At 39.1% G+C, this 27,990-nt stretch overlaps 1 protein-coding gene across 18 annotated transcripts in view; it reads left to right on the forward strand.

Annotated features, from left to right (window-relative positions):
- Positions 1-27,990, forward strand: part of L3MBTL4 (L3MBTL histone methyl-lysine binding protein 4) — a 448,782-nt gene that overhangs the window by 146,358 nt on the left and 274,434 nt on the right. For all 18 annotated transcript variants that reach the window (XM_042909930.1, XM_042909929.1, XM_042909916.1 and 15 more), the window contains 4 exons: positions 2,864-2,955; positions 23,753-23,857; positions 25,153-25,288; positions 27,058-27,149. In XM_042909930.1, coding sequence (XP_042765864.1) covers positions 2,864-2,955; positions 23,753-23,857; positions 25,153-25,288; positions 27,058-27,149 — 425 coding nt within the window. The remainder of the gene's footprint in view (positions 1-2,863; positions 2,956-23,752; positions 23,858-25,152; positions 25,289-27,057; positions 27,150-27,990) is intronic.

Below are 27,990 nucleotides of genomic sequence, written 5' to 3' on the forward strand. Positions count from 1 at the left end.
AAATTTAAAAGGGTTATTATAGACTTATGTGATCATACAAGAAGATCTTAGATATGATTTACTTCCGGTGAAATGATGATATATAACAATGGGAAATATGATTAAATTGAGAAATTACACACAATCTTTTTAGGAACACAGCTGTTGTAGAAAATGAGGTATCTATATTTGCTTTAGAGACAACACTGCTGTAATTTTTTTTGTAAAGCATATAATTGTAATGTAGTAAAGTGCTTATGTGAAAATAGAGATGTTGAATAATCTTACTAGGGAATCTTCAGGGTTTGTCAAATTGCTTTCTCTATTTAGAAAAATAAAATATCACATATTGTGGTAGAGATGGCAGTAAACTTGTAAGTGCTACAATGGTTGAACAGACTGTAAGCTCCTTGATGGAAATCACACTGTAATGTCCCATTATTTTCAAACAAAGCAAGAAAATCCATTGATGACGATTCTGTTAGCCTTATTTGATGATTAAAATGCTTTTCAAAATTCTCATGCTTTAGTAAGTGTATTTCTTAGCAAGAACATAGTAGTGTGTTGTGATTGAGAACTAGTAAATACTAATGTATATACATACTCTGTGTCTGTTTTTAAATTCTGAATTGATATATTTTCTTTGTAATCTGAGCTTAAATTATTCCCTTTTTGTCAATTATATATATGTATATATCAAAGGATAAATAGTATATATTGTTTATTTTTCATCTACTGGACCAGGGACTGGGTTATATTTCTGTTTTGGCAGACAGCACACTTGTTACATAAAGGAAGGCTCATCAAATATTTTTTAAATGATTAAAAGTCTACATGAATTCTTCCTATGCAACTTGACGGATTTTTATGTTTGTTATTCCATCAGGGTGCTTTATTGTCTTGAGAGGTTTGAAATGTTTGACTTAGAGGTGCATCTTACCACCTGTCACTACCTGTGCTCATGCAGTTCTGACCTTTTACCATCTGTACCTTCTTCAGGAACATTTTACAGCAAGATAAATGTTAAAGCTTACATAGCATTTTTGGCCACTCTTTTCCAGGATGTGTGCATATGAGTGTGTGTTTGTGCGTGCGGGTGTGCATGTGTGTGTATGTGTATGGTAATAATATTTGCAGAGAATTTTAAAACAGTAGAAGGCAACAAACAAGGAAAAATATTTACGTTAATCTCACTGCCCACACATAGCCACTATGAATATTTTGCTGTTTCTTTTCAATTGCTTTCCTATGCATGTGTGTTTGTGTGTGTGTACAAATATCTATGCATAGTGCCTAGCACAAAGAAGGTGCTTTATAAATATGTTGAATAAATGAATGTCTTAATATATGTCATTATTTATATTTTAAAATTTAGGATAATATAATTAATATGTTTTATGGCTTATGGCCTGACTTTGGTTTTTACTTAACCTAGAGAATTCTAAAGACATTTTGTTACTTAAAAAATATAGTTTTTGACAACTTCATAATCATATGTAGGTCATGTGCATATGTATATATGTATATGTATTATAATCTATTTGACCCTTCTCCCATATTAATACTATTTTGTGTTTTTGCTGTAATAATGTGATGTATATTTACTATCAACTGTTATCATGACTCCTTCCTTAGCTTGTTAATCCTAGAGGGAGAATGACTGGGACATAGAATATAAACTTAAAACAATTATCAATCCTTTTCAGCAGATTTTTATTATTTAAAAATATATTTTTATTGAATTACATTGGATAGCTATTGATCTAGAAAATTTGGAAAGCAGAGAAACGAAGTGCAGAATAAATTGGGAAGAAGCTGTAATCCTGGCAGCTGAAGATGACTTCATTTATGATTTTGATTTACATAATTTTAGTCTTATTTCCATTACATACTTTACCAAAAAGGATCATTTCGTTTTCTGAACTGCTGTTTATTTTCCCCCCACTAGTAGTGTATCATTAACATAGTCTTTCTCTGCCATTAATCTTCTATAATATTATAGCTTATTATTAAAATGACACGTCTGCACAATGCATTTAATTAGCCCTCTCTTGGTGGACCTTTGGTTTGTTTCCAATGTTTCATTATTATGAGGAGTCCTAGTATAAAAAAACCTTGTGTTTGCCCCTTGGGCATATTTGCTGTAATCGTATTAAGACAGATTCCTGGAAGCAGAATTGCTGGTTCAAGATATACAAATAATTTTTAAGGCGTTTGGCATATATTTCCACCTTGCCTTCCAACAGGTAGTGCCTATCGACCTTCACTCCACAAAGAGGTGTGAAAATGAAAGGAGATTATAAAGATATTTTCAGGGCATTCACCTTAAAATGGACCAAATCATGCTGTAGAAAACCTGTAGCTGTTGACTCTTCTTTGAGAAGAGTAATAGGCTACCCATTTTAAGTGCTTATCAGTGGTTTTCTTGAGGGTGAGATACATTCACAGGCCTGCTCTAAAACAGGAAAAGCTGGGGCGCCTGGGTGTCTCGGTCGGTTAAGCGTCCGACTTCGGCTCAGGTCACGATCTCACAGTCCGTGAGTTCGAGCCCTGCATTGGGCTCTGTGCTGACAGCTCGGAGCCTGGACCCTGTTTCAGATTCTGTGTCTCCCTCTCTCTCTGCCCCTCCCCTGTTCATGCTCTGCCTCTCTCTGTCTCAAAAATAAAATAAACGTTAAAAAAAAAATAAAAAAAAAAACAGGAGCAGCTGTAGGTGGACTGTTAGATGATTTTACTAAATGCTCACAGAAAGTAAGAGATACAGGTTTTATTTATTTATTTGTTTATTTAACTAATCAGCCTGCTTGTTGGGTTTATCTTCAATTAAATATTATTCTTCTATCACTAATTGTTTCAAGAAAAGTCACTGTGTTTTCTTTTCCAGTCCCCTCAGTGGCTGCACAGGAAGCTTGGTCTTGGGAGCAGTACTTGACAGAACAGAAGGCTATAGCGGCACCCGTGGAACTGTTTTCCAAGGTGAACCACTAACTGTTGTACATTTTTGCAAGGAGTGGACACTTAAGAGAATTAATTAAAAGGAAATCATTTGCCCAGATAGAATACCCACTTACTTGATTGTAGGTCTTGCTGGAAAATAACATAAAACCCATCGAAGCCTTTGTGATTCAGAATGTGTGCTCTGGGGCTGGACTACCTGGGTTTGAAAGTCAGTGCTACCATCTCCCTGCTCTGTGACCTTGGGCAAGTCACTCAGTTTCTCTGTGCTTCAGGATCCTCACTTGTAAAGTGGGGGAAACTACCATACCCACCTCCCTGGGTTGTTGGAAGACTCAGTCAGTTGTACACCTAAAGGGCATTGGAAGCCACATGCACGTACTAAATCGCAGGTACTAGTCTTTCTTTGTATTAGCACATGCCCGCCCAAGGATCAGGCTTGAGGAATCCGTTTTAATGTGGTGCATGAAAGTGGTGGATCAGGCAGCATGTTGGAGGAGATGGTGAAACCCCTTAATCATGTTCTGCCTGACTCTGACAATGTCCAGAGTAGCCTGTGTGGGCTTGCTTGACCAAGCAGCTGTTGGCATGGAGGCTGGTGGCTTCAGGCGATCATCTTTACCCATGGTACCAAATCTTCTGCTACCCTTTCTATTCTTGGTGTGTGCTTTCAGTATTTCAGGGAAATTTATAGAAAAAATTCCATCAGATTTGCATCATTACATTGCATTTTAACCTGCAGCGAGATGCTAACACTTTTTATTTGCTTTACTTTTCATGACATTCCTTGAGTTATATCTAGTACTTTTCATTATGAAAAAGGGCTAGGGGTTTTAATCCTGACTATAGTAATAGAATGGGGGAGAAGAAGTGAAGCAAATAGGGAAAGAGAAACCAAGTGCTGGCAGGTCACGTTTGCAAAATACTGAATATATAGTACTTGAGCCAGTCTTCACATCAGACGCCTTTATGGATCTTTGGAGAACCCAGATGCATGGGTATTCCTGAGACCTACTGAATTAGGCCCTCAGGGGGGTGTGGCCTGGCACACTGTAGCTTGAGAACCTCCTCGGGCTTCTGGATGCAGGATAGAGGTCCGGTGTGGTAGTATCTTGTAAGAACCAAGCAGAGGCCCAGCTCAGGAGTCCAGTACCTGCTGACTCCTGATGAGACTGTCATGTGATGAGACCTAAGGTGTTTGCTCCACTAAAAGCAGGTAAGGTCCCTACGTAGGGGGTCTCTTCTTCCTTCTCTTTCATGTTTCCTCACAGTTTCTGTTCTAGATGTGCTCATGGTCAGTCAATGTTGAACAACTTCTGGGTAACCTCTTTTCACCTCTGAGCATAGGTTCTTTTTAAAAAATTTTTTTAATGTTGTATTTATTTTTGAGACAGAGAGAGACAGAGCATGAGCAGGGTAGGGGCAGAGAGAGTGGGAGACACAGAATCCGAAGCAGGCTCCAGGCTCTGAGCTGTCAGCACAGAGCCCAACGCGGGACTTGAACTCACGGACTGTGAGATCACGACCTGAGCCAAATCGGATGCTTAACCGACTGAGCCACCCAGGCGCCCCTGAGCATAGGTTCTTAAAGAGAGTTGCTTTGGGGAAATCCAGTGTAGCCTGTAGTTGTTCTTTTCCTCTGTCCCTGGGCCGAACTTGTGTCCTTGCTGTGTGGTCACTGCAGGGCAGGAGGGTGGAGCGGGCCAGATCTGGAAATAGCTAAGTTCTATCAGGTGCTATGAGCCCAAAGGGAAGATGTCGCTTGTGAGTCCAGTATGCAAGGTTCAACCACAGGACACAGGCCAGGCTTGTAACCCAGTGGCTGGGCATGGATGAGAATCACTGTAGGTATCCAGAAGCCACAAAAATGTAAGAACAGTCAGTGATTGAAGTCAGAACCTGCATGTAGCAAAATTGGCCATAAGTGACGCCGCGTCTGAGTCAGACCCGTGTATGTGTGTCTCCAGACCAGGATTCTCTCTTCCTTCCGCCGCAGATTGAAGCACATGTTAGGGTGTTAGGCTGGAGTGTGCTCTCATTTCCAGAGCTGGTGACAGAGAGCTGCTGGGTTCTGGCCAGTGCCTGCATTCTTCCATCAGCTCCACCAGTGAGTGTAGTAACACTATTGCTCAGTTTCTCCTTTAGGACACAACACTTAGTGCAAGAACCCCTGCAGAACAGAGAATTTCTCCCCCAGATTTTCCGTCGTGACCTAGCATTAATTAACTAAAAAAACCTCTAAGGGGGCAAATGTGAGATTTCTGTTCCTGAAATAAATCCATATGGTCATATTGGGAACTGTGTAATAATAGGTTATGGTTCATAAAGCTTTCTCCCTTGACTTTATAGAGATCTGATTAAAGAGGTACTGGCAAGTCCTAAGGGAGGAACATGTGGCGTGTAAAGACAGGTGTGGGTTCCCTTTGGAGGGTGTAAATAGCATCCATGAGTCTGTCCACTCAGTAAAGATGAGCAGTGAGTAGGAGATAATCTTTGAGGATTCCTTGGCTAATAACGTGACTTCAAAATATGACTTTCTTGAGCTTGTGGACTCTAATTTTTGTTGACTCTGAAAGTGACCGTAAAGTATTAGCATGTGAGAAAGTGGGCATGTCTGATGTGTCGACATGCCTCTCTCTTCACTCATAAGTTAACAGTCAAGCTACTCATGTTTTTGAGGCTCTTTCTGTAAAAAGCACCATGTAAGATCTGGACTGAAACACTAAGGAGTTTATTACATGGTTGCTTAAAATCTTGCCATCCTAGTTGGGATGTAAAATATGCCCTAAAATGTGACAACAATATGAGGTAGAATATTCTTGTCAGTGGAATGTACAAGTCGTGAGTTTCCTGGGTGTTCCATGCAGAGGTGGGGTCTCATCCATCCCTGAACAAGGAGAAAGCTTACCAGTTATTACCTCTGATTTGTCCTGATGACTGAAGATCTTTGCACTCAAGATACAGTGTTACTCTGCACATTTATATTCTAAGATGAAATAACATGGTTTATAACTGAAAATAAGTTTCAGTAGAGAATAAAAAGGGCCAGTATTCTAAGAAGGATGATCAGATTAAACTCAGTTTTGGATTGGCATTGTGTTCTTGACTGTTCCTGTCCATTTTTATTGTGTAAATATTATAATAATGGTGTTCAGGTCAGCCAGCTGAGATGGAACTTCTCAGCTTTTGAAAACTGAAATAGTTGAAAATAAAATGAAATAGTTTGCATATCCTGAATAGAAAACTATTAAAATATATTAAGTATTACTTTACTTTTAATATATAATTTCCATCCTAATATTCAAGTTTTAAAAGATGTACCAGTGACACAGAGACATACATATGTGATCAGTTCCGTCATGCAAACCAGACATATATATATATATATATATATATATATATATATATATATACACACACATATATATGCATATATATATATATATATTTGGCAGGACAGAGGCTTTTATACTTTTTTTTATTAATTTACATTCAAGTTAGTTAGCATATAGTGCAACAATGATTTCAGGAGTAGATTCCTTAATGCCCCTTACCCATTTAGCCCATCCCCCCTCCTACAACCCCTTCAGTAACCCTGTTTGTTCTTCATATTTAAGAGTCTCTTCTGTTTTGTTCCCCTCTCTGCTTTTTATATTATTTTTGCTTCTCTACCCTTATGTTCATCTGTTCTGTGTCTATAAGTCCTTGTATGAGTGAAGTCATATGATATTTGTCTTTCTCTGACTAAGTTCATTTAGCATAATACCCTCTAGTTCCATCCATGTAGTTGCAAATGGCAAGATTTCATTCTTTTTGATTGCTGAGTAATACTCCATTGTATATATGCCACATCTTTATCCATTCATCCATCGATGGACATTTCGGCACTTTCCATACTTTGGCTATTGTTGCTAGTGCTGCTATAAACATGAGGGTGCATGTGTCCTTTCGAAACAGCACACCTTTATCCCTTGGATAAATGCCTAGTAGTGCAATTGCTGGGTCCTAAGGTAGTTCTATTTTTAACTTGTTGAGGAACCTCCATACTGTTTTCCAGAGTGGTTGCACCAGCTTGCATTCCCACCAGCAGTGCAAAAGAGATCCTCTTTCTCCACATCCTCGCCAGCATCTCTTGTCGCCAGCATCTCTTAGCCATTCTGACAGGTGTGAGGTGGTATCTCATTGTGGTTTTGATTTGTATTTCCCTGATGATGAGTGATGTGGAACATTTTTTCATATGTCAGTTGGCCATCTGGATGTCTTCTTTGGAGAAGTGTCTATTCATGTCTTTTGCCCATTTCTTCACTGGATTACTTGTTTTTTGGGTGTTGAGTTTGGTAAGTTCTTTATAGATTTTGGATACTAAGCCTTTATCTGATATTTTGTTTGCAATTATCTTCTCCCATTCCGTCAGTTGCCTTTTACTTTTGCTGATTGTTTCCTTCTGTGTGAAGAAGCTTTTTATTCTGATGAGGTCCCAATAGTTCATTTTTGCTTTTGTTTCACTTGCCTCCGGAGACATGTTGAGTAAGAAGTTGCTGCAGCCAAGATCAAAGAGGTTTTTCCTGCTTGGTCCTCTATGATTTTGATGACTTCCTATCTTACATTTAGGTCTTTCATCCATTTTGAGTTTATTTTTGTGTATGGTGTAAGAAAGTGGTCCAGGTTCATTTTTCTGCATGTCGCTGTCCAGTTTCCCCAGCACCATTTGTTGAAGAGACTGTCTTTATTCCATTGGATATTCTTTCCTTTGTCAAAGATAAGTTGGCCATACGTTTGTGGGTCCATTTCTGGGTTCTCTATTCTGTTCCATTGATTTGAGTGTCTGTTTTGGGGCCAATGTGTATATTTTTTTAAAAACATATGCTTATTTTATTTGCACACAAGGTTTTTGCATGTCTATAGGTCTATTTTGAATTTATTTTTGTATAAGACAAAGTGAAGTTCTTTATAATTTATGATTTATTTTACCATCTGGGGTAGGGAGTTTACAAGGATGTAAACACCTTCTGTTGTCAGAAAATGTAAAAACATTTTGTCTTCATTACTGGTGAAATGCGCCTATCTTGATTTGATTCACACTACAATATTTTTCTTTTGTTTTGAAGTTGGTTCCAAAACTTTTCTCTCATATCTCTCCCTGCCAGTCATCTAACCATCCGCCGTATCTTCCCAAAGCATTCCTCCTGACCTGTTGCCTATCACAAATTCAAATATGCCAGCCAGGAATCAAAGTCCCCACTGTCTAGCCCTCTCTGCAGAGGCAACATCCACACAGAGCTTCTTCCGTGCCTGCCAGGCTGGTCCACGCATAGACCATTCAGAGTCTTTATCCAAGTGTGAGGCCTCTGTGTCTCTTGTTCTCTGATCTTCCTTTGTAGGTCCATGCCCCCCCAACCCCTTTCCTTTCCTGAAGCTGTCCCACCCTGCACTCTGATCTGTGGACTTGGCAGCCTCTGTCTGCCCAGCTCATGCTGGTGGGAGTGAAGGTCGGGGACAGTGTAGGACTAGCAAGAAGACAGGTGCCACCCCCAGTGTAATCTGCCCATGAGCAAGTGGGACCTCCACCTGTACCTGTCCCTGCACTCTGGGGGCAAGTCTGACCGGAGGAGTACAGCTCCTGCCCTTGTGCTAAACCGCCCTTGTCCCACAAACCACACTTCCCCGTTGTCCTTAGTCACTGGCCCAGAAAGCTCTGATTTTTATGCCCAGCAGATGTTCCTGTCTCCCAGCCGGTGTTGGATAGCCAAGCAAATAGGCTAAATGCGTGCTTTAGGTCCCTGCAGGTCAGAGACAGTTACATATTTTAATATGATTGGTATTTCAGGACAAGATGAAAGTTGTCCTGGAAAAACTAAAACTCTCCTGGGCTTCTCAATGTGTTTTTTATAGTGTAGTATATAGTTGTAGTTTGAATTTTATATAGCAAGGGAATTGTTTCTCTTTTTCTTTCTTTCTTTCTTTCTTTCTTTCTTTCTTTCTTTCTTTCTTTCTTCTATTGTAACAAATTACAATAAACTTAGTGGTTTAAAACAACACAAATTTATTAAGTTCAGGAAGTCAAAAGTCTAAAATGGGTCAACAGGGCTATGTTCCTTCTGCAGGCTGTAGGGGAGAATCTGTTTCCTTGCCTTTTGTAGCTTCTAGAGGCCACCTGCATTTCTTAACTTGTGGACCCACATCACTGCAACCTGTTTCCATGGCCACATCTCCTTCCCTGGTCCTTTGGCATCCCTCCTGCAAGGACCTTTGTGATGACATTGGGCCCACCTGGATAATCCAGGATAACCTCTCCATCTTGAGATTCCCCACTTAATCACATCTGCACAGTCCCTTTTGTCCTGTAACATACTGTATTCACACATTCAGGGATTAGGGCATGGCTGTGTTTGGAAGCCACTGCCCACAGGTGCATCCCCTTTCCACTGCTGGGCTGATCTGGCCCTGGCCAGAGTGACTTCTCATGGCCAGCCCCCTCCTGTCATTCTCTTGTGATCTCTGCAGCACGCCCTGTGGCAAAACAAGGGATGCATCATCCTTAGCTCAACATATGGGTCCCTCCTTTCCCCAGCCAGCATGCACAGCTGCTTGGCCGTAACCTCTGCTTCCTGAGAGTGCACTTTCTCCTCTGCCAGACCCACTTCTCCATCCCTCAGGGTCAGTGGGCCCAGCCTCCTCCTGCCTCCTGCCTGCTCATTAGTATTTTGTCACGTACCCAGCCTTCCTCCCTTGAGGTTTATGCTGTCTCCTCCCTACCGTTTCCACCCTTACTACTTCATTGGATTGTGCATGTGCATGCTTGTGTGTGTGTGTGTGTGTGTGTGTGTGTGTGTGTGCGCACTCACGTGCTGCACTTCTGAGTCTTCCTCTTCTCCTGCCACAGTCTTGTTCTCATCCTTGCACATCCTTTGCCCACATGAGCACCTGGTACCTTGAGTCCCTCCCCCCGGGGCCTGACCCTCCTTTCCAGCACAGTCCACCACTGCACGCCACACTTGCATAGATCAGAACCAAACACCTTCTGCAGTGTGGACCTTTATTTTTATAAGTTTATTTATTTACTTTTGAGGGAGAGAGAGAGAGAGAGCTCACATGGGAGGGGCAGACAGAGAATCCCACGCAGGTTCCGAGCTGTCAGCACAGAACTCAACTTGAGGCTCGAACTCACAAACTGTGAGATCATGTCCTGAGCGAAATCAAGAGTTGGAGGCTTAACTGACTGAGCCACTCAGGTGCCCCTGCAGTGTGGACCTTTAAGTCCCACTCTGTGGTCCCGTCCACTGCCAGTGCAGCCTTTTCTTCCCCTTATTTTCACAATACCAGTTTTTCCTTTCATTGACACTTGTGGTTGTTGAATTTGTCCTTTTTCTTCCTTCTGGCTTCACACCTGCCCCTGGCCAGGCTAGGCCCCCTGTGTCCATCATTTCAGCCACTCTCTTGCCAGGATCTTCAACTGCCTTGTCCTCCTGTCATCCTCTCCCCATATGTGACCGCCCAAACCCCGGCTCTGGATGAATCATGTGTGCCTAACTTCTGCACCTAACTAAGCCACCAGGCACTGCTGGAGAAGAACCACAAAGCCTTGCAGATTGGTGGCACTGCAGACCTACAGTCTGCTGAGAGGGCAGTGCCTGGGCATCTCTCTGGGTCATCAGTCTGAGCGCCACCTGTTTCCTGCCCTCCCTCCCTCCCTCCCAGCAGAAGGAGTCAGTCCCTTGATGGATGTGCTATGTCCTTCCTCCACTTCCTGCCTCAAACTGTCACTCACACGTATTCATACGTCTTTCCCGAGTTGGACTGGAAGAAATCTTCCTGCTCCTCGTCCCTTTACCTATGCTCTGGAGCTTTCCAGTTTCTGCTTTTCCAGAGAGAATTCATCCACTACCCATCAGTCATCTCATGTCCTGCTTGTAAGTTGCCTTCCCTTCTGAATGTTTATATCTAGAACATAAGTATGCCTGTCTGTCCCATCTTTAGGAAAGCATGCTGTCCCTTGGTCCTGCCCTCCTCTCAATAGCTCGTCTCCTTAGTCTGGTCTAGCTTCTTGAAATGTTCACCTGAATTTTCTCTTTTCTTCATTTTCTAAACTTTACCCACCCTCCAAGCACTGCATCCTGGCCCTTACTTCAACCACTGCCAAAACTGTGCCCGCAGATGATTTCATCCTTGACTTGACTTACACCTTGACTTACATCCTTGACTTACACCCCCTCTGCTCCAGCACTCTGTCCGTGGTCAGCTGCTGCTTTTGCTTGTTCCCAGCCACTCCTAACCAGGTGCTTCTGAAAGTCCTCCTCTTCTCCTGGGCTTCCATCTAGGGCCCCATTCTGCATGGCTCCCGGGGCATCTCATCCATCCCCGTAACTCGAGTTCTGCCTAGACCTCATGGAGGCCATAACCTCCCAGACCTTTCTCTTGGTCTTCTGGCCTCTTCCCCAGCGTGGCCCTCAGTAGGCTTACACTCAGTACATGAAGACCGATTCCTCTTCTCAGTCTACCTGTGTGAGTCTGCTTCATGGGCTCCTCATCCCTGGGAAGGGCCCTCTACTCTCGTTGCCCTGTGGCCAGCTGCCATTCCTCCTCTCTCTGCTTGAGTATGTCTGGCAATCTAGTCTGCTCATGTTTTGCCCCTTCAGTTCCTTCTCTCAGCCCCTACCATTACTGCCTTCATTTGGGAGTAAGCCCTCCACTTCACTTTGATAGCAACTGTAACAGATTTGTTTTGCTGGAATGATTGTTGTAAATTGTGGTTCTGGTTGTCATTTGTGTACATAGCATGTCTGATGGCTTTTTATGTTGTTCTGTGTGATTGCACACAAGTGTGTTTTGTGTCTGGGTAGAACTGTAATCTCTGTGAAGACTGATGGGTTTCTTTCTTTTTTAAAAATTCCCTCTGCTTTGTGATTCTCTGGGAGAGGTGCACTTTTGAGCATCTTTAATTGGCTTGGTGCTTGGACATGTGCTTCCTCAATAAGGCCTTTAAATTTTTCTCCCCTCAATAGAAGAAGGACTCTGATGTGTTTCTCTGACTCTTAGTTGTTTTTTTTTTTTTTTTAACGTTTATTTATTTTTGAGAGAGAGAGAGAGAGAGACAGAGCATGAACGGGGGAGGGGCAGAGAGAGGGAGACACAGAATCGGAAGCAGGCTCCAGGCTCTGAGCCATCAGCCCAGAGCCCGACGCGGGGCTCAAACTCATGGGCCGTGAGATCGTGACCTGAGCTGAAGTCGGACGCTCAACCGACTGAGCCACCCAGGCGCCCCTGACTCTTAGTTTTTTAACTGAAAGTGGAAGATACTTCTTAGGGACTTTGAGGAATTACATAAAATGTATATAAAGTGTTTAGCACAATATAGTGACTGATATATAGTTCACTTTATTAAATGCAAGGATTCATTTTCTAAATGTCTATTTATTTATTTTGAGAGAGAAAGTGGGGGAAGGGCAGTGAGAGAGGGAGAGAGAGAATCTCAAGCAGCCTCTGCAATGTCAACAAAGAGCCTGATGTGGGGCTTGATCTCATAGACCACAAGATCATGGCCTGAGGCAAAATCAAGAGTTGGAGGCATAATTGACTGAGCCACCCAGGTGCCCAAATGTAAGAATTCTTAAAATTATACTTCTCAGATTCTAGTCCTTTGCTCTCCCCAGAACTTTCTCTCTGCCCTTCTTGACAGTATTTATTCAGAACACTAGCCAGGACCAAGTCTATCGAGACTTCATCCTCACTGGGACTTGCCTCTCTTTGACCACAGTAATGCTCTTGGCTGCCCCCATCAAGCATGGCCTATCAACTGAGGTGTTCCATCTCAGTTCCCTGATCTTCTGTGCTTCAGGGTGAGTGTCAAGTCTGAAAACCACCCATCATTGGAGCTTCATCTGAAATCTTAGTGTTGGTAGATACTGCTATGCCACATCTTCTACTCTTGTTGTGATGCTGCTCCTTCCATCTTTATGAGGAAAACAGATATATTTCCTCATTTGCTCTCCTTTGTCTCCTAAAGCAAGGCAAAATCATCATGTGGATTTGGTGTTTCTACTTTTTCTCCCCCTGCTTCCTTTAGCAACATCTTTTTCTTGGACACTCCTTAACACATTTTTGTATTATACCCTGTCCCTCTACATCTCTAAAATCTGTAGTAATCTGTTACGATTTTGGAAAGAAATACTTTGTGTCCTGATAAGGAAATTTCAGCCATGTGCTGTGGGGGGTTCTTTTGGAAAGAGCTGGGGGTATTTGGGGAACAAAGACACCTTCCCAATTTAACCTCCTAATGGCCCTAGACATGACAGCTTTATTTGAACACACTGTTGTTCTCTCTCAACTTTCCTTATGAAGTCCAAGTGAAAGAATAGCTTACACACTCTCTCTAAATTTAACTTCTGTACCCAGACCTGAATTATATTTTTAAAAATCTATTTTTTAAATATGCCAGTACATTAAATAGAATCTGAAAAACCTGTGTCTGTGTTTTGTTTTTTGTAAAGTCTGGATTTGTGTTTAGCTTCACAGGTGCAGAAAAATGCTGCCATGAAAATTCGTATTTGTTATAACCCCCTGTAGAACAACTTCAGACAAGTAGGACTTTTTCAACCAAAACAGTTCAATCAAATGTCAAGTTTTTGTGCTTTGAATGTGCTTCCAAATTACTTGCTAATCACTGAGAACCCTATTGTAGTTTTAATATAGATCCTTTTTAGATAATACTTTAAATATTAATCATTAGCCACATTGATGACCATGCATGGCTTTTTTGGTAGTTGTATAAACAAAAATGAAATACCTAATTATACAATGAATTCTCATGTTCTTAGAATCAGATTATAGTCTCTGTCCAGGTGCTCTGTCAAATACTTAAAGTGTGTGCTTGTTTGTTTTACTGTTTGTTTTTCTCTTCTGTATGTATTTTGCTGCCCCATTTTAAGATAACATCATTGATACTTAAGAGTTCTCCTAGGAATAAAGAAGATGTGAGATATATATATATATATATATATATACACACACACACACACACACACAATGGAATACATACATATATGGATGTATGTATACATACATCCATATATGTATGGAATACACACACACACACACACACACACACACACACACACACACACAATGGAATATTACCTGGCAATCAAAAAGAATGAAACCTTGCCATTTGCAACAACATGGATAGAACTAGAGTGTATTATGTTAAGTGAAATAAGTCAGTTACAGAAAGAAGAATATCATATGATTTCACTCATGTGGAACTTAAGAAACAAAACAGATGAACTTAGGGAAAGGGAAGGAAAAATAAGATAAAAACAGAGAGGGAGGCAAACCATAAGAGACTCTTAAATACAGAAAACAAACAGGGTTGCTGGCATGGTGTTGGGTGGGGGGATGGGCTAAATGGGTGATGGGCATTAAGGAGGGCACTTGTGATGAGCATTGGGTGTTATATATAAGTGATGAATCACTAAATTCTATTCCTGAAATCATTATCACACTATATGTCAACTAACTTGGATTTAAATTTTAAAAAATTAATTAAAAGAAAGAGTTCTAGGGAAAAACATGTTTTGAAAAAAACACTGTGTGTATTATATTCACACCTTTGGTTGGGGTTTAAATCACAAGGCATATTGAGGGCAGAGAAAGAAGTATATTTTAAAACTAGACTCCTTGCAAAGTGAAGTCATTTAAGCTGATTAATGGCTGGTACTCTGAAGAACGGAGAGAATTCTCATTCATGTTCATTTCTCATGTTCTCTAAAGCTGTAAGTTCTGGGGCAAAACTGAAGATCCATCCTGAACTTGTAGCTCAGGTATTTTTCCTATTCTTAGAATCCACTTCTCTGTAATGGTGGGATTCAAAATACCAGAGGCCTGGGAAATGGTTTAGCACATCTGAAGTAGTGAGGCTGGACAGTCTGATCAGGATTGCCTGTTCCTTCTTGGGGTGGGGGAGGCTTGGAGCCCCTGTACAGTCTGCTTATCTGCAGTTCCAGCTGGAAGCTGAATGTCGTGTTCAGAGATGTTCAGAGGAAGAGAAATTAAAAGAAGAAAATAGTGGTATTCAGAATCAAGAGTAGATAGTTTTCACAGCTCTTCTCTTTCAGTGAAAGCAAATTTATACTAGAAATATCTTTGTCTTTTTTCCCTAGAAGGGTTTAGTCATTTGGGGAAAAAATATGTGGTTTATTGTTGTAGACACTACACTCAGATATTTGTGGCATCTACTCAGTGATGGCCAGTGAATTATCAGACAACTTCAGAAGTTATTTTTAAAAGTTGTTTCTATGCAGTATTTTATTTTATACTGTGTGGGTTCTTTCTCTTTGTTCGTAAAGATTTTTGTTGGTATAAAGCTTCCTAAATCCAACAGTATGTCACCCACTCTGCTAAGTGTTTTCTTTTTGTTTCTGAGACTATAATTCAGTCAGTGGGTAGGTTAGGGTAACTGGATTTACACACACACACACACACACACACACACACACACACACACCAGCCAAATTTCTTACTACCAATAAGGTCAGTAGTTCTGGAGAAATGAGAATTTTTGCATCTGAGATTATAGTAAAATAGATTCACAAAAAAGCAGTAGGAATTATATCCACTAATTTATTAAAGAATACTTTTGTTGTATCATGAGTTCTGTGTTCTCTTTTTGTAGAATGCTTCTTGTTATAATCTTGGCAGCAGTTTGGGATACAGAATTAATCTATGAAAAATGTTCAAAATAACAAGGAAGTAGTCTCTAAAATGAGAGTTTAAAAATACACAATCAGCCATCCTTCACTGCCATCTTAACTGAAGCCTTGCAGCGAGTTATGTTTAATTATGTAGGTGATGATTTTTCCCCATTAGCCTAACAAATAGATGGCAAAAATAGGCATCAGTTGAAAAAGCAGGATTTGAAGCATGCCTTGTTGCCTGGCCTGTATATCCGTGATGAACAGCTGCGGTGAACTGCTTTGTCTGCTTAGCGAAGACTCCTAAATATGTTGTTTAGTCAGTGGATTGATTAATGACAGATTCCCTTAAAGGACAACCATGTGGCTCTTAATCTTTTTTTAGGTCTGAGACCCTTTTGAACATCTAATGAAAGCTATTGATAATCTCCTTAGAGAAGTGCTTAGATCCATTTGCACACGAAATTTTAAGGAGGCTTCTAGAGTCCCTGAAGACATCATAGATGCCACTCTTACTCCACCATTAAAGTCATGGACCCCGCCCCTGCCCCACTATTAAAAACAGCTACATTAAGGTGTAGTTTAGGCAAGAATAGAAAAACAAATGTGCATATGTACATGGTTGGATGCTCTGTGTGAGTGTGTGTATGTATATATGGATGTATATCTGTGTCTATCTATAGATTTACATATATTCAAGATCTCCATTTTCTCTGTGATTAAAACCAGAGGAAGCCAGGAGGGATTCTAATATTCCTGATAGGTTCTAGTGTTAGCTCAGGTGAAAATCATAAAGCTCCCTGAGGAGAAAGCAAGAAAGGAGTTTCATAACCTCTCATAGTCTGCCAGTATTTGCAGTGAATAGACTTGAAAGATGAAAGATTCATTGCAAGATACTGTACCGGGGGTTTGGGGGGGGAAGCTTTGAAGCTTTAGTAATGCACCAGAAAGTTGGAATTGAAAAGTAGGTGCAGAAATGTCATTGTCCACGAGTTGTCTATAAAGTCCTTGAAGGTATCAGGAGATATTGATAACATTATAAAAGTAAAAATTATCACATTATGGAAAATTTGGGTATTTCTTCCAAGCCTGAAACCTGGGTGTCAGTTTAAAATTCCCTGCCATCTTTGTCCTCTGCATCCAGCCGGTCATCAGGTACTGCCTGTCTTGTCTCCTGCGTGGGTGGTGAACCTGCCCCTCCCGCCTGTTCCCAGCTCCGGCTCTGCATTGGTTGTGGTCCTCATTGTCACTTGTCCAGCCTCCTGCAGTGTTCTGGATTGCGGTTCAGCACACAGACCCGGGTTTGAATTTGCAGTCCAGGTTTTTACTGACTAGCTGTGAACGTCTCTGAGCCTCATAGGTGACATGGGGATTGTATAGTTCCAGTACAGTGAGTTTTAAGGCTTAAATGAGCGGAATTAGGTACTATACATGGCACATGGCAAATTCTCAATTATCGGTAGATATTAAAAGCCTCCGTAAGCATCTTTCCTATTTCTAGTCTTGCTATTTTTTAAGTTAATTCTCCATACTGCCACTAATAAGCTCTTTACAGAATGCAAGAATTTTTTTTTCCTCCCCTCTGCTTAAAAGCTTTTTCTGGCAATTCATTGACTAAGAATAAACTGAAAGTTCCTTAACGAGACACACAAGGCTTCTTGGGACCTATGTCCTATCTACTTGCCTGGCATCGTCATCACTTAGTTTTGTGGGGGGGGGGGGCGCACACTGATTTTTTAAAACTAATTATAATGCCATTTAAAAATTCTAATAAGACAGAAGAGTGTAAAAAGGCTTTCTCTCTGCTGGCTCCCCTTTCTAGGTGAGCCACTCAAAATGATTTCATGTATATACTTCCAGGTCTGTATTATGTAGTTATGCAGATATGTGAATAATGCTTATATAAATAGTTGTGTTCTACTCATCTGATGCTTGCTTTATATGTATCAGTATGTCATGGCTATCATGACACCTCAGCAAATTCAGGTCTTTTTTTAATAGCGGCATTGTATTCCATTGTATTGTGTCTGTTTTCTCTCCCTCTCTCTCTAAAGTTAGTTTTGCATACATTGCTGTGGTAGGCTTATAACTGAGTTAGTCTTCCCAGATGGATACTCACGTGTCCTAATGATAGTTCCGTTTACTCCCCTGACTTAAAGTGCCACCTTTAGTCCGTATTAAGTTCTCATATGGCATTTGGGGATCATTTAATGGTCGTATAGTACATATTCAGACCACACATTTTAGAGATTTTAAAAACTCATTCTACATTTTAATTAAAAAATAAAAGTTTAAGAATTGTTAAAGTCTTTAGTGAGTGTGATGATGTTGATCTAGTATACTGATTACTCACTCATACACTAAAGCCAGACACACATTGTGGTCTCAGGAGGCACATTACATAACCTCTTGTGCCCCAGTTTCATTATCAGTAAAATGTACATAATGCCTATTTCATATGGTTTTTATGATGATTTAATGAATTGGTATTTATAAAGTGCTTAGAACAGGATCTGGCCCAGAGTTAAGTGCTACGTAAGTACTTGTTGTATGAAAGCCATCTGTACATGGCCTGATAAAGGACAGTTCAAGCTCTATACACATCCCTCCTTGTTCCTTATTCCTCAGTTTGTTTAGTGAGATAATTGTACCTATTATAAGTTGTTGGCTATGATAGCAAGTGTTTGGTGGTCCTTCAGATAGACCTGTATTGTCCTGGATATTTCGATCAACTGTAAATTTGGACTCCTTTTGTTTTATCAAATGTTAAGTTAACAAGAATATCACCCTCAAAACCTGGCAGGTTGATTCTCTCTACTTCTCGTAACTTCTCTTTCATTGTATTTGTCTTAGGAGAATGTTTCTTCATGTTCCCTTCTGCGGTATTTGAATGATTTTTTATGCTACCAATTACATGACTGATTGTTTCCCCATTGAGTAAAAAAAAATCATCAAGTGTTGACCAAGAGTTAAATTCTCTGTGGTCAAGTTGTTTATATCACAGTTTGCCTACATAAGACTTCTTGCTATCTTACCTGTCGCATTTAAAATCGTGACATTTCAGCCTAGGAGATACACATTGAGATAGTTTGAGATTTTGAAGATGTTGCTGAGATAAACCATCGAAGAAGAAGACCACTAGATTCATAGGCAGTGGTATTTGTTGTCATAAGAAATCTTGATACATCATCTGCATATAAAATCCATACAAACATCTTTCCTTTTGACAACCATCATGTGAAGGATTGGAAACCAGCAGCCTGTGGTCCTGGACCAGGCCTTTGCATGGCATGCTAAAAGTGTGTGCTTCAGTGGCTATGATTCCCTTACATGCCTAATTTCTCCCAATTCTTTTGGCACTGAACTGAGATCAGGGAAATACCACTGATTTCCAACTCTTGCCTGTGAATAAAATAGAATGCCTGTGGGCATTTAGGTAGAATCTTCCATTTAGATAATCGACACTGTTCTGTAACATATATCCAGCTAATGGTCTGCTGGTGCTGATGGCCACCAACCTGCTGCAGTCTGTAGAGTGGGTCAAAAATAATCATTATGAGCATAATCTCTCTTGTAATGAGCGTCTCAGTGATAAACAGAGGAAAATGTCCAGAATTTCTCACGCATACCCACCAAGTGTCCAAGAGCTGCTTATGCCATACATTTATGACTTGGGAACAGAGATCTACTGGCACACACATGTGATGAAGAGTGCCTTATGCATCAAACTTCATAATGGGGTTTTGCTATTAGCCTGTCTGCTTTGCTCTGGGCATGGTGTTTTGTTTTTGTTTTTCCTAATGCTCTGACTCATCTTACTTGTAAATAAAAAGTGTATAATTTGTACCTGCTCTTGCTATGTGGTATAGAACTGTGAGTAATTCTTCTTGTCTATCATCAGTGACAAAATTCATTATTTTGCAATTGTCTGGAAAAATACAATGACAAAACAAAACAACTTAACTTCTGTACCCCAGAGTGCACGGTGCACCCTTGGAAATGCCCTTGAGGCCTCCACCAGGTTTTGTGTCTCTTGTTCCATTTCCACATCTGTCCGCAGCTGTGGAGCAAAGAGTTAGCAGAAGATTTGGGTCCTTAGTTACAATCTGCTGCTAAGCAGGTTGTGTGACCTTGAGAATGTCTCTTAACCTCTCTGGGTTTGAGTTTATTTATCTCTAAAAGTTTTTTTCAGGTCCACAGACCTTACGATTTTTTATGACTGAGTTTAACAGACTATTGTTTGCTCTATGTGTGATTCCAGCTCCCTTTTGTCATCATAAAATATAATTTTACAACATGGCTATCAGTTATGTTCATAAAATATATGATATTTAGAGAAGAAAAAAATTAAATGTGCTATGAATAAACCATTAAACAAAAGAGATTGATGAAAGACAATGCTATTTCTCACTAAATGCTGCCTTTCAGATTGTTAAAATGAATGTTTGGTTTTTTATTTGAAACCCTCCAAAGAATCCTGTAGTCATTTTAGCCATGCAGCGTCCCTTACAATGTTATCTAAAGCTCCCAAATTTCACTCAAAAAAACCTCTGAAAAAGCTAACAAGAGTAATGTTGATCATCCTAACTCCTGGCTGTGAATTATTGTCAGTATCTTGAATTTGTCATTCACATGTGAAAAGAAAGTATAGTCCATTCCATAGAATACTGGTTCCTCCCCGTCTCCAGTTTTGTATTTGAAGTTTTGTTAAAACATGAAAAATGTTCTCCCAGTTTTAAAACAGGAAAAATGTTCTCCCAGTTTTTAACAGCTTCTTAAATTTCCTTTCAGCGTTATTAGTATACTCCCCATGTCTCGCCTTCCCCTTCGCTTTCTTATCAGTGTTGTGTGTACACACATGTATGTGTGTGCAGTGCTTTTGAAGTTAACCAAGAAAATTTCAAAGCAGCGAACAGGAGGCAGTCACACAAAACCTGTTACATACAATCTGCGGGAAAACAGAGTAGATGTGAGAAGAAGGCTGGGGGAATTAAACACACACATGACATTTATTTTTGCAGAAATAAAATATTCTTGAGAAATCATTCATTCTTGCCATTTCGTTTTGGGTTTTGTCATCCTTTAAGTTTCTCCTTGGAAGCTTCTAAAATGATCTGTGAATGTTCTTAACGACATTTTACAAGCCAATTTATAAAGCTATGAAAACAATTTCATGTTCATATAAAAAAGGCATTCACCCAGCTGTAGAGGATGGTGGAGTAAACTATGATACATACACACAGTGTATGTGAAATATTTCACACAGCTGTGAAAAAGAATGTGGACGTCACTGTGACCTGACATGGGGTGATCTCCAGGGGACATTAGGAAGTGAAAAAAGACACGTGCAAAATAGTATGTATAGTATGCTACCTTTTGTGTCAGAAGGAAGGGAAAAATAAGACAAAACATAAACATAAGTGTTTATTTTTACAAAATGAAATCCAGGAAGGACAGGCCAAAAAACAGCGAGGTTGGTTACCTATAAGAGGTGGAGTGTGGCGGATAGGATGTGGGAGGGAGAGGCACTTTTTTGAGAACTTTTTTTGTATAGCTTTAACTTTTGGAAGCATGTTAACGTTCTACATATTAAGAGATAAAAATAAATTATTAAGAACCGAAAGCACATTTAAATCAACGAACTCGACCATATTTCAAGTGAATACCATAACTGCACTAAAGGCAGAGAAAAACATGAATCCAAGTAGTATATGAACACAGTTTTTAACTATATACCCCATTCTTGGATGGCAGAGCAGGGAGGGAGAATTGCAAGCAAATCTTGAAATTTTTCTGTAGATATGTTTATTATAGGAGTGTAGGTGATATAGTCCTGAAACTATAACAGATACGCTATAGAATTCAGTATATGAATACATATGTGGACCTTGTTGGAGGAAAAAGACAAAAGTGGATGGAAAAAGGCAGAATAAGCCCATTAGGGATGGATTGGAATTAGACTTATCTGTCTGAACTTGACGTTTATAAAATATACATATGTATGCATATATGTACATATATGTGTAAATGTTTATTATGTATGTGAATGTGTGTTTTCTATGTGACTGTATAATGAAGGAATTTTGACAACACTGTAATTTTGTGATCAAAATTAACATCACCAGAAAGAGGAGTCATGGATATCATCATGTGGCTCCAGATGTGATCTCCTGAGGACACATCATCACCCATATAGTATACTGGCAGAAAATGCATAACCCGAATGTAATCATGAGGAAACATCCGACACATCCAGAATGAGAAACTTTCTATTTAACAGAATGTTGGAGGGTAAAGACTATGTTCTTTAAAAATGTCAATGTTATAAAAGATAAATAGTATGAAAAATGTTCCAGATTAAGGGAGAGTAAAAAGACATATCAACTAAATTTAATATCTGACCCTAGACTGAATCCTGTTCTGTAGGGGGACAGTGTTACAAAGTGCATTGTTGGATAAGTTGGAAACATTGGAATATGAATGGAAGATTAGTTAACAGTATATAAATGTTAAATTTACAGAAGTTGATAACTGAACTGTTGTTATGTAAGAGAATGTTCCTGTTCTTGGGGAATGTACACTGCCTGCTCTTTGGGAAAATCATTTAGTACTTAAGGGTAAAGGGCTCTCGAATGATTTAGAAAAAATCATAAGTACATGTGTATGTATCTGTGTATATCTATATCTGTGTACACAGATGTATGAGAGAGGGAACAAAGAGAAATGATAAAACAAATGAGGTCCTCTACTATTGTTAAGAATAACTGGGTCTAGGCAAAGGCTATGCATGTTCTCTGTATTATTTTGTTCTTGCAACTTGTAAGTTTGACATTATATCCACATGAAAATATTTTTTCCAAAAGAATAAATTTCACCCTAAAAATAAACACTAATATGTAACTAGTAATAAACAGTAATAAAATTAGTGATTAAAAATCAGCTCTTGATCTAATAGAACTACTAGATTTCAATCATTACTTTCTATTAGCATACTTATAATTTATCTGCAATTAAGAATAAATTGACTAGTAATGCTGAATCTGCTCAAAACTGCTCAAAAGTAATATTAATTTAGCAAGGCTGTGGGAAACAAGGCTAGTATTAAAGAAAATAATATGAATGGGAATACATTAAAGTCTATCACAAAATAGATTCCATTCACAGTAACAATAAACATTGAAAGGTATACAGAAATAAATGTAAGAAAGCATTTTTGAAGCCTGTTTGAAAATTTTAATAACATGTGAAGTCTGTTTGAAAATTGTAAAAACATCTTGGACAAACAAAAGTGATTAGATCAAATGGAGAGGGAGCAAGCTCCTGAATTAGAAAACCCAATATGATAAAGATTGCTCTCTGGACAGTCATTATAAGCAAGTGAGACAATGTGATATAGGCAAATACACCAATGAACAGAATAGGAAGGCCAGAAATAGACCTACAGATATGTAGAAACATGATATAATGGTGATAACTTTGCTGAATAATGAAAACTGGAGACTATACCAAAAATTTTGCCGAATACTCTGTTTTCCATATGAAAAAATAGATCCTACCTCACACCATAGAACAAAATTAATTCCAGTTGTGTTGTAGATTTGAATATTAAGAACAGAAGTTTTAAAAGAACACCAGAAGAATGTCCATGTAACTTCAGGGTTGTGAGGGATTTCATAGATGTGCACACTGTACAGGGAATAATTGGTATATTTTACTACATTAAAATTAAAAAAAATTCTCTACAACAAAGTTACCATAAAGAAAACAAAGAGCCAAGTCATAGACTGGGAATAGGTAATCATTATAATCAACAAAGGATTGTTTCCAGAGTGTGGCAAGAATTCCTTAAAATCACTAAGGAAAAACGGGCAAAAGGGATAAATGGGGAGTTCATAGGCCGTGTAGTTTGTCATACGAACTGTTTCATAATGATCAAATGATCAAACACTCTCTGTGGGCCAAATATAGAAAAGCAGCCTTCTATCTGTAGAATCTATCTTTAACTATATATATCACTGGGATTTCAAACTAGTACAGTAAGTCCTTGATTGTATGCATAGCCACACCAAGTGTTTTAATATCAAATTGTGAAGATATTTCAGTAGCTAATGTTATATCATGAAATTTCATAGGACCAATCCTTTCCGGAGCACGAAAATGGTTTTCAGGTTGGAATGAGATTAGAAGGCATTGACCCCCGACATCCATCTGTATTCTGTGTACTGTCTGTAGCTGAGGTAAGAGATGGTGTTACTGTCTTGGGCTGAGTAGACAGTGACAGAAGAGAATTTTCTAGAGAATAATGAATTTGAGTGCCTTCTGTTATAAACAAGTTCCAGTACATTATGGATTAATTTTAGTCAGTGATGGGTGAAATACATTTCTTAATGAATTTTTTTTCCTTCTCTGAAGATTAATCTTTTAATAAGTCCTTTATCACCAGCAGTTACCCTTGTTTCCATTGGTAAAGTTTTCATCTGAGGTTGATGAAAATCAGTGAATCCCACAGTGTTACTTTTGTCTGTTAAAAGAGACATAATTATTTAAGTGTTAGCTGAACTAATGAGAAATGTATATGAAAAATGCCTATGCACATGAATTATATATTTATATAAATGCAAGCATTTTATGAAAATTATATAGAATGAAGAGCCATTGATGAAAGTAAATGGCTTATAAGATGTAATATTTACTAAATGTTTTATATTATTAAAATGATGAAAACTCTGTATTTTTAATAACCACATAAAAAACACTATTCACTTAATTTACTGATTGATTATAGCTATTAAAATTTGTATAGCATCTCTTAAGGATGCATTCCACATTGTTTTATTATTTCCTTTATTAGGTATGCTAGATCTATATGTTAGAGTTGAAATGAGGCCATGTCCATTTTGGTTTTGCTCTGTACTTTAGCTTACACTGTCTTGGGATATGAATCCAAGCTAGACAGCAGGAGGTGGGGTTTCTGAAAGCAATATTTAACAGGTATTGAATTAACAAATAAACTTTTTGATTGATGGAGATGTAAATTGACCTCAGATTTCTAGAACGAGTAAAAGGATATTTTTTTATAGAAAAAATTCTAGATACTTAAAAGATAGTGTCTGTCAGCATTTTGCTTTATTCAGATGTCCTCTTTAAATTTATTTTTTTTAAATTTTTTTTAATGTTTATTTTATTTTTGAGAGAGAGACAGAGAGCTAGAGACAGAGTGGGGGAGGGGCAGAGAGAGAGGGAGAAAGAATCTGAAGCAGGCTCCAGGCTCCAAGGTGTCAGCACAGAGCCCAACGCAGGGCTCGAACCCATGAACCGCGAGATAATGATCTGAGCCGAAGTCGGATGCTCAAACTACTGAGCCACTCAGGCGCCCCTCTAAATTTGTTTTTTTAACACAAACACATTTGTATGGAAGGATTTGTTCAAATATGTTGATGGCACTGACAGAATATATGACAATTTTGTTAATTTTGTGTACCCTTCAAATGTGTGACACTTAATGAAGGATTGTAAACATTCCATTTTACAGGTGTGTGGTTACCGCCTAAGACTTCATTTTGATGGTTATTTAAGCTGCTACGATTTTTGGACCAATGCTGGTTCCCCTGACATTCATCCAGTAGGGTGGTGTGAAAAGACCAAACATGAATTGCACATCCCTAAGGGTAAGCCAGGTTGGAAAGAGAGGTTGTTTTATTTTAACAACATTTTATGAAACACTAACAAGAGAGCCTGGTGTGAATTGATTTTCAAAATGAAAGTTTAACCCACAAAAAGCAGTAAGACTACAAGGACACCATTTTTATAAATGAATAAATGTCTTTAAAAGAAAAACACCATTGATTACTAAGGTCAAATATTCTGATAAGGTACCTAAGGCAGAAATTAAATCTTTTGAGTTACATAAAGTTTATTAAAACCTTATAAGGAATGAAGAAACTTATTTTTCATCACGATTGAAAGGAAATATTTCACTTAGTCACTGATGTCATACAGGGAGGAAATTTGATTCACTGTATGTCATCTGTTTCAAACAAATCTTGGAAAACAGGGAACTATGAAAGAGAAGACAGTTTCACAATCTGCTTTCTTTTTTTGGGAATTGAAAATCTCATCTTTGTCTTTTGTTATGTGCTAGAGGACCTGGTGCTGGTAGATGTGACTGAAGCCTTTTTTATTTGCTGTGTGCTGGTGAGATGAGGATTTAATCAGTTGAGATGCCTGTGGGCCCATTTCCTTGCACAGCAGATTTCTGTATACAGTCTCCTGCTTGGATGTTAGAGTATTTGATGGCCGTGGCTCTTCTGGAGTCAGTATATAGTCATTTCATTCTCCGTAACCAACTCAGAGTATCCTTGGGGGATCCGTCCCTAAGACTAATGGCAGAATCCCTAAGATTGCTGGATTTCATGAAAGCTGGTCACAGGCTCATTCATTCAGTAGGTATTTATGGAGCCCTTGCTGTGTGCAGGCACTGGGGACAGTAAACCATCTGCGTCTTCATGAGGCTTTCATTCCAGAGGGGAGAGCAGTAATAAAGATAAGCTATAGTGTCAAGCAGTGACTGGGTTAGGGGACGGAGAGCTTGCTGAGGAAGGGCGTGAGAACATCACTTCCCATACACAGGTGGATGAAATGAGGGAAGCCAGTGAGGCTCCTTGGCTAAGAAGCCTGTCAGAGAGAAAAGCAAGAGTAAACACCCTGGGGCTGGAGCCTCTGGCCACATTGAGAAATTTCTGAGGCAATGAATGTGGCTGGAGCAGAGAAAACAAAGGCAAGAGGTAGGAGATGGAGTTAGGGATCTAACCCTGGCCTTGGAGACTATGCAAGGAGTTTGACTTTTATTCTGTGTAACACTTAATCAGAAAATATTTATTGAGCCCCTCTTATCTGGGCAAGCACTGTGTGAGCCACTTTAAGGCACATGGAGAGGAGGAAAAGTAAAAAATGGAAACCCCATAAAGATAAACAGCAGAAATCTGGGGCTGCCAGATGGTCTTTGGATTGTGAAGGGGTTTCTGTAATTTCCCCAAGGGCTGGCTCCCTGGATTGTTGCATCAGTAGGATCTCTGACATTCTCAGTGAGATGACTTCTTCAGGGTGATGATCAACTCAGGAACTTTGTCTCTTCCCTTTTTCCATGTTGGAAAGCCTTACTAAGAGATGAGACTCCCATCAGGCTACCAGGGTACCAGTTCCATATCTTAATGAGTTTAAAAAATTTGTAGGGAGTGGCACGCCTGATGGGAAGTCACAACAGTTTTGAATTTCATACGTTAAAACACATTGAAACAATTTAGGGATTTTAATTTAAGTCTTTTGTGGTCTGCTAAAGGACATTGAATTTATGACAGAAGACTAGAGAAGGCTAATATATTTAATATGCACATGGTTACATCCTGTGGGTATTTTGAGCAATCCATATTTTTTTTAGGTTATAGAAAAGATAAATTTGTTTGGATGGATTACTTGAAGGCCTGCAAATTGCAAAATGCTCCCAAGAAATTATTCAGAAACCGGAGTTCTGTAAGTATTTTCTTCCTCAGTATAAATCAGATTTCCACTTGAGCTTAAATGTCTTAAAATCCACTATATATTCTGTTGTATTTTAATCTTTTCAGAATCCTTAGCTTCCTATGACTTTTCTCACTTAATTTGTCAATTTCCTATGGTCATATCTTTTTTCCTCCTTTAAATTTACAATTAAATACTTTAGTCAGAGGCAGAGAGTTGAAGATTTTTATATTTAAATCCTGCTAAAATTTAAAATGCCTTTTAGAAGTGTTTTTTCTTTTTGCTTCCAATGAGTTACTTGTTTCAACTTACCTTTAGTGTTTTGAGACTGGTAGTTATCACAGGTGGACTTTGAATAAACCCAGCTTAGTTGGATTTATGTGTAACAAGAAAGAGGGTGACATTTCATACAGATTCAAGGGGCATATGAAGATTCGGGTAGAGCATACTCCTTATGCCCTGTGTCCCCAGCAACCTACCAGCTCTTCAGGAGAGAATGAGAGTAAGGGTGCAGAACAGATAGTGAAGAGACAGAAACAACTCTTCTTGTCCCAATATATTGTATGTATACTCTCTAAGTCCCAGGACTGGCTAATTACACCCTACAAGAAGTGGAGTTTTATTATTGTAATGTTATGGTAAATCATAGCCCTTACTGGTTTTTAATATGAAAAAATATGTACAGATGCTACAAAAAACGCGTTTGGATTATTTTTAAGTTTATTTGTGGAATAATGCATGTATTTCTTAAATATTGAGAAAGCCACTATTTTCACATCTCATCAAAGTAAATGATAATTTTGGTGCTAAAGAGCCTGTCTTTACTACTCCAAATTCTGATGTTTGGAAACTA

The sequence above is a fragment of the Panthera leo genome, chromosome D3 (assembly GCF_018350215.1).
Source record: "Panthera leo isolate Ple1 chromosome D3, P.leo_Ple1_pat1.1, whole genome shotgun sequence".
NCBI classification, from domain to species: Eukaryota; Metazoa; Chordata; class Mammalia; order Carnivora; family Felidae; genus Panthera; species Panthera leo.